The sequence below is a fragment of the Amphiprion ocellaris genome, chromosome 6 (genome assembly GCF_022539595.1).
Source record: "Amphiprion ocellaris isolate individual 3 ecotype Okinawa chromosome 6, ASM2253959v1, whole genome shotgun sequence".
NCBI lineage: Eukaryota > Metazoa > Chordata > Actinopteri > Pomacentridae > Amphiprion > Amphiprion ocellaris.
Window position 1 is genome coordinate 19,017,591 of NC_072771.1, and position 12,847 is coordinate 19,030,437.

General features: G+C 38.2%; 1 protein-coding gene across 1 annotated transcript; it reads right to left on the reverse strand.

Moving 5' to 3' along the window:
- Positions 1-302: 302 nt before the first annotated feature.
- Positions 303-12,847, reverse strand: ppp2r2aa (protein phosphatase 2, regulatory subunit B, alpha a). The gene is made up of 10 exons (XM_023288086.3): positions 12,534-12,847; positions 12,078-12,155; positions 10,570-10,667; positions 10,178-10,343; positions 9,882-9,994; positions 9,040-9,217; positions 7,307-7,471; positions 5,287-5,456; positions 4,975-5,066; positions 303-4,565 (listed from the first exon to the last, which is right to left on the reverse strand). Exons 1-10 carry the CDS (start codon positions 12,538-12,540, stop codon positions 4,286-4,288), a joined length of 1,347 nt encoding a protein of 448 aa, XP_023143854.1. The 5' UTR covers positions 12,541-12,847; the 3' UTR covers positions 303-4,285.

The window sequence follows — 12,847 nt, forward strand, 5'->3', positions numbered from 1 at the left end:
TCTTACCTCTTAATGTGAGGTCACATCCATTAGTAGCGCATGCTGTATGATTAGTAGAGGATGGGTCTACATTATTATATTCTTTCTGAATTATGAATGGCTTGATGTTTTAGAGAGGGAGATGGTACTGCTACTGGTACTATTTTGGAAAACAATTTTCTCAAGTACATGCATAAAATCTCTTTTTGCAGCTATCTTCTTAATTTGCAATTGCAGCAACTAACATGTTATACTGATGGGATAATTTTACATTATCTTGCACACATAACACATAAAGCAGTAGAGGCATTTAAGTTCAGAAATTCAGGTTTGAAATTCTTTATTACTTTTCATCTAAACTGTACTTTATTCCATTTGACAAAGACAAACAAAGCTGTACAATGAACCATTTGTAGTTTTCCCTAACAGATCACCAAAACTCTTACAATTTTTACTCAAGAGCCCCTTAAAGAAATAACCAAAAAAAACCAACATACAAATTAATGAAATTCACAAAAATAAAAGTGCATTTTATTTTAACTCCTGTGATACATTAGACATGTATATAATGTTGCTGCAAGTGGAAAAACCTCATAACTCCAATTTTGACAGTTTCCTTGATATTTTGTGAAGTTTTCTATTGTATGTAGGGCAAGTTTAGTCATTACAGAAACTTGATTTTTTTTTTTTTTTTAAATTAAAAAGGATGATCAATCTGTAAATACAGCAGTTTTTGTTAAGAGTCCTGAAAAGCTGCTTTCTTGAAGGTACAAGGTTTTGATCACAGAGCAGCGGTAAAATCCCCTGAGCAGTTTCCTGTCTGGCGAGCCAGAAACTTCAAGAAACATACTTGATTATCTTATTTCTTCTTAATGCTATAAGAAAGGCAATAGGGTTCTTCGGAACATCTTTGTGGTTTACGCTATAGCCTTGATAAATAGCTACTGTATGAAGACGATATGAGGGGAAAGTGAAAAAGACTGTTGGTTAGTTGTTTTTTGAAATGAATGTCAGTAACTGTTTTTTAGTGATGATGTAATGGTCATACAGTGTGACGTCCATCCCTGCTATCTGCAAAGGTGGTTTTTTGTTTTTTTAAAAAGCCAATGTTAGCTCAAGTTGCCAATTCTGATGTAGTCCTATTTTACATAGAAAAACAGTTATTTAACCATGAGTAAGTAGATGCCAGATTGGATTACTGATGGGACAAGGCTGACCACTGATCTGATTTTGAATGAATATCTCTTCTCTGGGGGGCTAACTGATTGAATTCTTTACCGTGGAATGGGACAAAGGTGCCACATTATACAGGTTCATACATATATGACATGAGGCAAATGACGGAAATCACCCTCAGTTTTGCATTAGACAATAAAGAAAAGTTGTCTTTCAAAAGGTTGCAAAAATTAAGAAAAAAACAAAGTATCTCATTACTAGAAGACATTACCCAGAGCCCTGAGAGAGTGTCACTCTACAGTAGTTATGTATCACCATGTGGAGACTGGTGGTTAGTTGGTGGCATCTTAATGATTAGAAGAGTGACACAAATATGATCCGGTGGACCATGAAGCTTCGTGCCCTGATTTAATGGCTTAAACATAATTTTAATGAAGTGGAAAACTGTGCTATAATCAAGCTGTTTGCTCTAGAATAGAATAAGACCCTCTTCATTACGGACATTTCACTTTTCATAAAAGAAAAAGAACAGGTGAAACAAATTTTGTTAATGACAGAGTCAGGATGCACAATAACCAGGACCCTGGAAGCAGCTCATTTAAATGGAATGCAGCCGTTACTATTGACACCTGCGCTTTTTCTGCTCTGAAAATCTAAAATGTCTGATCTGAAAAAGGTCTACTGGCAGCATTTGATTGAATCATGATGTTGCAAAGAAACAGCAAAATTAATCTTTGTGACATTTTTTCCCCTCCATGTCCAAAACAGTTTATATACTTATGATGCATTTAGCAATTATCTGCAAGTGCTTCACAAATTCTCCTTATTAAATAACCAAGTCTGTACAGGAGAGAGAAGACATTTCATATTTCAAAATCAGTAACTCTGCCGTCTAGTCAATCGCCTTGACTAGCTGTAGAGAACTTGATTTAACAGTTTTAACAATACATGATTAAATATGCCTTTCCAAATGTAGACCCGTGGGGATCTATTCTTTCACAGCGAGCAAAATGATTCATTAAACAAAACCATGGCACAGAAACAGAACGTTAAGATCTAAATTAACTCAGAATGTAACTCTGAAGCATCCAAAAAAAAAAAAAGTTCTACATAAACAATAGTTACAGTCGGGAAAAAATAAAAAAATACAGTTATAGTGCTTGTCACTACAGACGCACTGACACCTGAAAATACTTTTCTTTGGACATCCCACATCAGAAACGACACACTTCCTTGATGTCAAAAAAAATCTCTAGCTTTCAAACAAATACCTGCCAGAATGAAGAAAATGTCCCAAAGCCATGTGACAAAAAGGTAACCTGGTTATCAAGCAACCCTCCATCTACAATCAGTCAGACAGCTAAAGAAACTACAGTGATCAGACTGTAATCCTATTGCCTTAATTTATACAAAAATAAATCAGCTATAGTGATTATTCTTCTTTTATCAGGTACAGTACAAAACATCATATAAAATAAAAAAAAAGAAAGTCTACAACTAGATCCAGAGAGTAAAGCAATCGATCAATCTGCAGCAACACAACAGGCTTTGTGGGGAAGCTGGCAGCAGCACTCGGTTTTGGTGCCACAGGCCACAAGAGAATTATCACACCATCACGCCCTTCCACGTATATAAGCTTTTGTCCTGAGCTTTATATGGTTGTCTACACATGTGCAAGAGTGACCAGTCGGATCAGGGGCACCTTGTCCGCAAGACAGCTTTAAACGAATACAAGTTCAGAGTGTATAGGACTGGTTACTTTGGCATGATTAGTCACCATTTAACTCCCAAAACCACAATACCTCACAAATGTGTGTGCACGTCAGTCTTGTATCCATGTTAAAGGACTTTACTGGCGTTGTCTTTTGTTTTTTTAAACAATATTGGCCAGTAAGTACAAATTCCATTTACATTACTGCTGATCATTTCCCTAAATGTAGCCATGTCAATACACTATGAAAATCAACTCAACATCTATATTAGTGAACAGTTAGTCACGTTTTGGTGCAGCTGAGACCAGCGATTATTTTGAAAACCAAATACTCAAATGTTCAGGACACTTGAGCACTGCAGTTCTGACATTTAGCTAATTAAAAGCAAGAGTATCTACAAACATAAATCCTAATCCAGAGGATGAAGATAAGGACACATAGATGTTGAAAGGAGAAGGTGAAGAAAGCTGGTTTTAGGTTACTCATTTTTAGTGTCAGATGTTACAGTATATTCATTTACTGCTCTGTAACCAACATTTACTTTGTTGTTATCAAAGACAAGAAGTTCACTGTGATGGAACACATGCCCAGTCAATTTGTATTAAGTTGGCTTTTTTGTGCAGAGAAATAATGTAAAGCAGTGGCTGCTTTAAAGTTAAAAATTTGATCTCATAAATAACTGTACACTGGACAAATGTTAGCAGTAATGTAAATTCTATGCAATTTTCAGAGAATGAGCTAAAATGTGGTAAAACACTAGATTAGTCCTTTAACAGCATAACCATACTGTACATTAGGGGGAAAATAAAGCGGTGAGTGAACTTGGCAACTTGACAAATACTGGACAAATATGGAGTGTCAACAGCTTGTATTAGCAGTGTTTCAGGCCAGTACGAAAAGGAACGTGGTGACAGCAAGACATAAAAACAGTAGAAAGAATTTCCTATTCAAGCTAGTAAAACATGGTAGCTACAAAAACTTAACAATTGGTAGCTATGACGTAGAAGTGAATCATGTCACGATGGCACAAAAGAATAATGAAAGAAACTAACCAAATACGTGTATTTAACATATTTTCCCTTTGGTTTGGGATGTAGTGGAGTTTCAAATGGTAGCATGTTAAATGGAGTGCTCCGAATGGTGGAACCCCATGGTACCAAATCCCAAAGTCTGGACTCAGATCTTAAAGCCCTGCATGTTTAGGTTTGCAATAGAAACTGCATATGATGGCCTGGTTGGATGTATTCTGTTAATGCCACTGCTTGTTGTTGTGGTAGTAGGTGTTGTCACACATACCGAGGGCAGATCTTATCACGATTTAGGGATTTAGCTAAAAACAGACAGCTATTGTTTATATTGGTATATCAGAGCAATGGGGGGCTCAAGCAGAAATTGGGATCTGGGCGGTTCAAGAAACGCTAGTTCAGCTTTTCCTGGAATATGTACAGATTGTTGGTGGTGGCCACGGCGATGATGTTGTCCAGAGGATGCCAGGCAGTGTGGAGGATCTTCTTGTTAAAGTCCAGACTGTCTACACTGATCTCATCCTTTTTGCGCTTCCCACCTGTGCTTACTTTGCGAGGTTTCAGGACCGACCGCGGCTTGCTGTTTTCCCGTGACGCTTCTAGGGTCACGTCCTGCCGGTAACCTCTGTCGAACATCCTGAAGAAGTTGTTGTAGGAACCCGTCATCACAACACTGCGGACAGAAAAGGCATGAATGAATGAGGCAGAAATTTGTGGAACACCTGTCTCTACATTAACCTCAAACACAGTCCTAGGTAAAAACAAGGAAAACCAATTAAAACCCAGAGGTATACTGTTCTTTGTCATGAGCTACCACAAGAAGCATGCACAGAAAAACCCTGAACCACCCACATAAAATCATGTACTGCCTTATGGTCTGCACTGAGCAGATAACCACAGTAAGTGATAAGGCCAACGTCACCGACGTCATTAGTATCAAATGAGCGGACTGCCGAAAATGTCTGTTTGAGTTAGACATGCACGCGTTTTGCTTGTCTGGCGATAGTGATTTTCACGTATACAGAACAATATTAAGGTTGTTACAGTAGTGCTCACTGGATATGTACAAAACAGGAGCTCACCTGTCGTTCCCATTCCAACAGCACTCAAACTTGTCGAAGATGCAGTCATTCTCATAAAGTGAACACAGCTTACTCCTGAGATATTCATGCACCTGTTAAAAGAAATGAGGAGGCGACAGAGTTATAATCAGCAGTTGTGCAAAAGTGAAAATAACATTGCAGGAGATCTGAATATTTTGATTATGACTTCTGTAAAACACCTCAGTGTGGTGGAGAGACTGAAGAATGACATCAGGCTTTACAGTCTACAGTAAAGAAACTGATGAAGAAACCATAACTGCTACTTTTGTCTTAACATGACAAGTTACAGACCTGATATGTCTCTACTGGGCGGGTCTCCATGTTGAGATCCCAGATTTTGACAGACAGGTAGTCACGGGTCATCATGTAGCGTCCACTGTGGCTGAACTTTACATCAGAGATGGATGAGATGATTTCAGAGAAGAATGAGCGATTGTTTGGATCCTCTGGCTCTTCAAACACTGAAAAAAGAAAAAGATGGACATCATTAGTTTACCCTGCGTGTCATTGACAGAAAGGACAAGGTTCAAGTTTAATATTGCTGTATAATACTAATGCAGCAACATATACAATTTAGGTTTAACAACTAATGCAAACTGACTTTAATCAGGCATTCCACATCCTGGCGTTTATCTAATCATTTCTTACATGCTCTATTGTAAACATGCAGACAATTAATATAAAAAGTGTTTTTCAAATGTTTAAATCCGAAGACTGTATCGTGTTGTCCTGAGTATGTGATAAAGCATATGTGTAACATTTTAATTTATAGTTTGACCTCATGGCGATATTATTAGTTTAATTGTTTCAGTGCCTAAATGTAGACTCAGTGATACAGACGTGTCTCTTTTTTCTGTGGCTTATTGGAGGGTTTTGATGACAACGGCTCTCCAAACCAAGCCACTTCTGTGCCATTCATAATTCATATCATACAAAAGCAGAACCAGAGCATCCCAAGAGAGGTTAAGGATTTTTTGCATAATAACCACAGGCATGTAACTGATTAGTGATTACCAAATTTTTGTTAGTTAAATGTCAGTCGATGATAATTTATAGGGGTCTTTGCGCAAAATAGTACAGTATAAACATGAAATATATCAGTCTACACTAAGAAATGTTAATGCATTTTAGAAAGAGTACATTTTTGTGATAACTACAAATGATTGTAACAATTTAATGAATTGAATAATGAACAAAACCTTAATTTTGTCTATGTATTTGTTGAATGTAGTTGGTTATAAAACAGACATATGTTTGGGGCCATGACTCTCTTGACTGCTGTGGCTTGTCTGACTGAGCTCCAGCCAGGTTTCAAGTGCCACTCCACGTTCCTTTCAATATTTGGAGGAACCTCGCTGTGCTGCCACTAAGGCATTGTTTCATTTTTTACAGATTGTGTCTTTTAAATAATTCACTTTTACCAATTTCAGTTAAAGAATGTGTTACTAACTGCTAAAGGTGAAAACAGTTTGCAAAGAAGGTTTATTTTTTGATACTGGTCATCTGATGACCTCATGTCCTCTTCGGTCACTTCCAGGTTGTCTTCCTGGTTCTTAAGAAAGCAAGGCAGGCATCTTGAGCATGCTCTGAATTTAATCTGCTGCCATCTGCTAAAATTCTTCATAGAGGCAATGCTGTAAGTTCATACATGTGACGTTCAGGATGTTAAAAATCTAAATAATGATTGCTAAAAACAATAGTGGATAAGAGGTTTAAAAATGGAGTTTGTTGACATTTACATACAAGCTATAAAACGCCCTAGTGGCCAGTGTGACTGTTATCTAAAGTTCAAAAAGTGATGTAATTTCATGTTTGAAGTCACTGACAATGTAATATTAAGTTAAATCACAGATACTGACAGTTTGTATTATTTTGTTTGCAGTTTTTCACCGACATGTTAATGAAGAAGTGTGACAGTAAACAGTCAATCTTGCTACGATTCTGTCTTCATTGGCTTTGATTTAACTTGGTGTTTAGTCAGTTTCAACACAGTGCAGGAGGACACTACAGTGGCTCCAGTCAGAAAAGATGGCTTCATCTGTAAAGTCATTCTCCACAGATTTTAATTCAGCTTGAGAACAAACCGATGGGTGACATCATCCCTGGCTACTCCAATTTTTGGATTTAAGAAAAGATTGGCCATATAACCACAGATTGTTGATCAATTGAGTTTTAGGCTCTTGAGATGCATTTGAACAATAATTTCTACTAAAGAGAGCATACTAAAACTTCCTTGTTTATTATCTTTCCTTCAAGAAGCACATCTCAAAACTCAACAGCCCCGGATGCACTAAATTAATGAAAGACTTACTTTTGGCATGTTTGTCACAGAGTGCTGATGCCCTCATGTCACACATACGGATGGTTCCCTTGCTGCTGCTGTAGACAAAAGTGTTGCATTGGTTCGGGTGGAATTCAGCTGCTGTGATCACTTCTGTCAACTCCTCCATATTGGCTGGTTTAATGTCAACAATGTCTGAGGAGGTGAGGTTAAGGTCAGAGAGCTAAACAGACATTTCTACAACTGAAAACAAAATCAAAGAAACAGTTGAATTACTTAACTAGTGCAATCATAGCCAACAAACAAACATTTCCTGAAAGGCCTGAAATGATTTGCATGGCTACATGTTAGCAAATACAGATTTGTAGAAGTTGACATGGTTATAAAAATGGCATAATGTAATAGTTCTCTGACAAGAGAGCCTTCCCTCTCCATTCTAGCATTCAGAATGTCATTTATTCATGATTACTGTAAGTGGTGTGAACTGTTTAGGCTACAATCAAAAATGCTTTACTTTGTGACTGCACTTATAAAAGAGGACACTCAATGACTTTCTCAAATGAAAGTTATGTAGTCAGTTCAAAACATCTCGAAAACATCTCTTTACACTAAGCAGGCTTTGGGGTTAAACATGTGCATGTAACTTTTTAGAACTCATTTGTTCAAGCCACAATATGTACAAATTTAACATTCTGTACTCTGGGGACATCTGGTGGTAGCATGAATAAATACACTGTGCTACAGGTAAAACCAACACAAATACACATATTTTCAACTAATGTTTTGTTTAACTTTAAACACAGTTTCTACATTTGTAAATATACAAATATTTACATGCACTATATAATCAATGTGTCTAATTGATTTAACATGGATTTGGAAAAACATGCATTCCAGTATACTGTAGCCTGAGTTTCAGAGATGTTGCATGGACCAAGTGATACAATCTGTCTGTGTTAACTGATGTGAGGTGAGCAGGATGCTGGTTGAGTGACTTGGATCAAAATCTAAGTGAAGACTTAAAAAAAACGAAACACACCTTTCACTATTTAACATTGCAAATGTACACACAAAGGCACACTTGCAAAAAGTTGTGCTCTCTTAAAATGGACTGCAATATTTTTCCCCTTACAAATAGTTTTTCTTCCAAAGAATAACAGTTACTGCTTAGACACTAAAATGCCCTGTAAGGTGGCACAACCCAGCACAGTCAGTAGTCTTGATATGCTCTATGTGAATATGCATGTCTAATGTTAAGATCTATAGAAGGTGATGGTTGTTTTAGGGCTGCACAATTATATAACAGACTATGTAGATTAAATCATTGGGTGTCAATATAATGCATCTTTTTCACTCTTTTCAAAGTGTTTTAGTTACACGTCTGAGGTGTGTGCACTACATTAACTGAGTGCAGTGACTTTAGGATTCTGAGTAGAGATGCCAAGCCAGTGTCTGAATGTGAGGCATTTAGGCTACATTGGTAAATTGCTATGTCTGTCCATAATCAGATATTCAGCATGTGCTTGTACTCAATGTTTTGGGTAAAATGTAATTCAGATTTTACCTCTAGGAGATGCACTGAGTTGAGGGAAGGATGAATCTTATTTTGATTGAAAGACATGCACACTACTAGGAAGTAAAAGCACTGAAAAAGCCATAAAAATACTTTACCCCGGAAACCAGTGAATAAATTGTGATCTCATTATTGAAGAAAATAACAGTCATTATCACAATATTATGTGATATTGACAATCAAAGGATACTAAAGCTGCGATCAGTTATCTCCAGATGCCAGAGGTTAATACGCAGGTCATCTGCAGACAGGTAGGTCTCATAGTCACTGTTGACTGCGATGGAGTTGATATGATAAGTGTGAGCATTTGCAAACACTCGTCTGGGGCTGGCCTCCACCATCAAGTCCATGGGCCTGAATATTGGTACCTGAGGAGGGAGGGAAGGTTAGGGTCATATTATTTTCATGGAAAATGCAGTAGACTGTGTGAACCTTAACTGCATCCTCAGTTTCAAAACTCACATTATTGTGAGGAAAAAAAACAAGTCCCAACTGTTGTTGTTGTATTAGTAAGAACGCATACAGATGCAGGTATCATAACACATACAGGCTACTGTATAAATATGTATTTTTCCATTTCTGACACGCAAACACTTAGCTGCTTTTCACACAAAGAAAGAAAGGTCTAGCTTCAGAGTACAGGCTAGTCTCTTAAACTGAGTCTATATTTGGAAACTGTTCAATAAATATAGATCTGTTTCCCAAAACTGGAGGATGCGCCTGACCAGAGAGAAAACTGCAGTGAAAACTAAAGCTAAATTAGTCTCAATCGTATATACTTCACCTAAAAGGTACAATACAGACATGTGCACTCAATAATACAATATTGGGCTTTCTTAGTTGCAAACAAACATAACAAGTCTCATTTCTTTATTACCTTAATATACCCATTGAAAAAATAGATGAAAACTAAGTACAGAAAAACTGTCATAGCTGACAATTACAAACCCAGCATATTAAAACATTATTAATGATAACATGATAATACATGTTCAACATCATTGCTGCAGTGATAAGGCACTTTATACACACCCGTAGTGTTGTGACAGTATTTGGATCTCTGTATCTCCCATCTTCTTCCTTCAAATTGTAGCCCTCTGGTCTCTTGTCACGCTCGCTAATTTTCCACAGCTTTATAGTTTTGTCTGCCAGTGAGCAAGAGCAGAGATGATGAAAAACTCAATTTCAATAACAAAAGAAGTTATGTGAATTTAAATTACCGGTATCTCCAAAGGGCAGAAAGGTTTCAATTTAAAACAGATAAAATATCATGAAGTCAGACTTGCCACATTGAATGAAATGAACTAGAATACAGTGGTTTAACAAACCGTTTGTAGACAGGAGGAACTGTGCTGCATTCTTCTGAGGCAGCCAACGAATCTTGTTGATCTTCTCCTCAATCTCAAGACTTTTCAGGTAGTCAAACTCTGGCTCGTGGCTCTGGAAGGTGCTGTAAACATTGTACTCGCCTCGGCACTGCGGCTGATTCTTACTCTACACAATGAGAGAACATATATCAGACTGAATTTCAAACATTATCATGACAGGAATAAGGCTTATGCTAAGAGCAAAAGTCAGCATTTCAGTCCAAGATCAGAAACCGCACTGTTTTCTTGTCATTTCAAATGGTATTTAGTAAAATGTTCATCAAGTTATGAATTTAGCAAATGCTAAACACAAAGTTTCTACACATTTTGTCGGTTACTTCACCAAAACATACCTCTGGTTCCTGCTGAAAGATGACAACACGACCCCCCTTGTCCCCAGTGGCAAGTAGCTCCCCAGTGTGGTTGAATTCAACAGTCGATATGATGTCAGCTGTCAAAATGGTATAGTAATTAGAATCCCATCAAATGTAGAATTTTTTTTCCCAGAATCTACTTTGCTGATGTATTAGGGATCCTGCTGTGTAAATTTGAGGTAGGTTCCATTTAAAAATATTTTGCAAGGTTTTTCTAGTTGATCAAATTATTTCCTTTCAAAGAAATACAAAATTCTTTAGCAGCTGTTAAGATAGTGTGTGTTTTCTACCATTTTGTCCACCTGTGAGAGGTGAAACTAATGTCAACCGTGGCAAAAACACAACAGAGCAGTGACGCACATGTATGTATACACACTACAGTGTTCTAGTGCAATGGAACTGAGCGTTTTTTCCTTCTCCTAAGGGTGTACATTTAAACTGCAGCTATTCAGCACTTTTCAAAGACAAGCATTCTCAACAAATCCTACAATACAACAATCAATCCCCATTTACAGACTGGCACTATTCTGAGCTAGTGCAACCCTTAATATAGACAATGGTGTTGTTCCACTCTTAGCACAGCAGACAAAGTGCCTGATACGACCTGACTCCATACAAACCATCACATAAAACAAAAGTAGGCAGACTGACAGAGAATATTTTTGCAGGAGTCAATGAAACTACTATTGTAGTGTTGCATTTTCAACCCATGTATTGACATAAGGAGAGGCTCTCATTTATACTTGTACTCAGGCAAAGCTTACTATAAACATCAGTGTAGCCCTTCACACACAAAAATGTCCACCATATATTGCAAACACATTTCAGCACTCCATCCTTTTTCTTTTTTGTGGCAATAATTATTTTCATGTTCCATGTGTAGAATTATTTACAGCAGTCCAACTGTCAGTTCAGAAGAAACACAATTTTCCTTTACCCCACCGGTATCTCACCACACCATGAAGTCTCAAAAGATCATCTGTGTGGCTGGATGCCAATAGAGCTAAGTAGTAAAGTTTTTATTTTGACTTGGTCAATCAAACACTAAAATAAGACCTTTGTGTGACCCGTGAAACATATTGGCAGTTGAATCCAACCAAAATAATAAGTCAATCATAAAAGTGCCCCTCCTACTTGTTGAGGGCTTGCCCTTGCCCTGCAGAGGTAAAACCTGGGGCTATTCAAAACTGATATGCATTGCACTCCAATGATAGTAACAGTAGTAACTGCTGCCATTGTCAGAAATTATGCCACAAATAGAAGACCCAATGGACTAGCAGCAAGTATGTGCCACACCACTGCTCTTTTTACATCAGTGCAAACAGATAAATGCTGTAAAACTGCAGTCATATAATGTTTTATGGCATGTATAAATACATTCAAGAGAATCTGCAGCAGTTGCACTGCAGCAAACTTCAGAAAAAGCATGCATAGGATGCCAGTCTCACAGTGCATGCTAGCAAACAGTGATCAGCACATGGACTTACCTTCAGCGACATCATCATCTATCGCTCCTTTGACTTGGGAGAAGCACCACTGCACATCACTGCTCCCACCACCGGGCCCTGCACAAAACACAAGCCCAAGTTCTGACAACACATCCAGAGACAACTTCACACGAGTTAGCCTGCTGCTAACTTGGCTAAAATCACCAATATCAGAACAAGGCCGCATCTGACTTCACTCTAACTGCACATTTTACCTGGGGTTGCAAATCCCCAGGGACAAAACATAGTTTAAGCATGTTTGCAGTGCAAAACAGCCCACTTTCACACTGTCACTGACGCACACTGGCATCTTGATAGTATCCTAGCTTGCTAGCTAGCTTGCGCTGGTTAACCACAACACAGAGACCAGCCCATCATCTGTGCTAAACATGATAGTAGCTGTTAAATACTAGGTGAACCTCAGACACACTGAAAGTCTCATTTCTGTAGTTTTACCTGCCATGGTGATATGCTGAGACAGGGATCTGTGTAGCGGGCTGGGGCCCTGGTCTGGAGCGGTGCTGACCCGGGTCGGCTGGGAGGTTCTGACCGAGGAGCAGTGGAGGAATGAAGCTGGGAGTGCTGCTAGTAACCTCGAAGAGCCGAATGGAAAGTCCTCGGCCCAGCTGATGTCGACAACACGAAATAGTTTTCAGCCAAAGAAAGTAACCTGCAGTCCTCTGTGCTGGTTTGTAGACTTTGCTCTCTACTTTGAGATTTCCCTCGCCTCTGCCTGCTCCAGCATTACACTTTCAAAATGGCGCAACGCG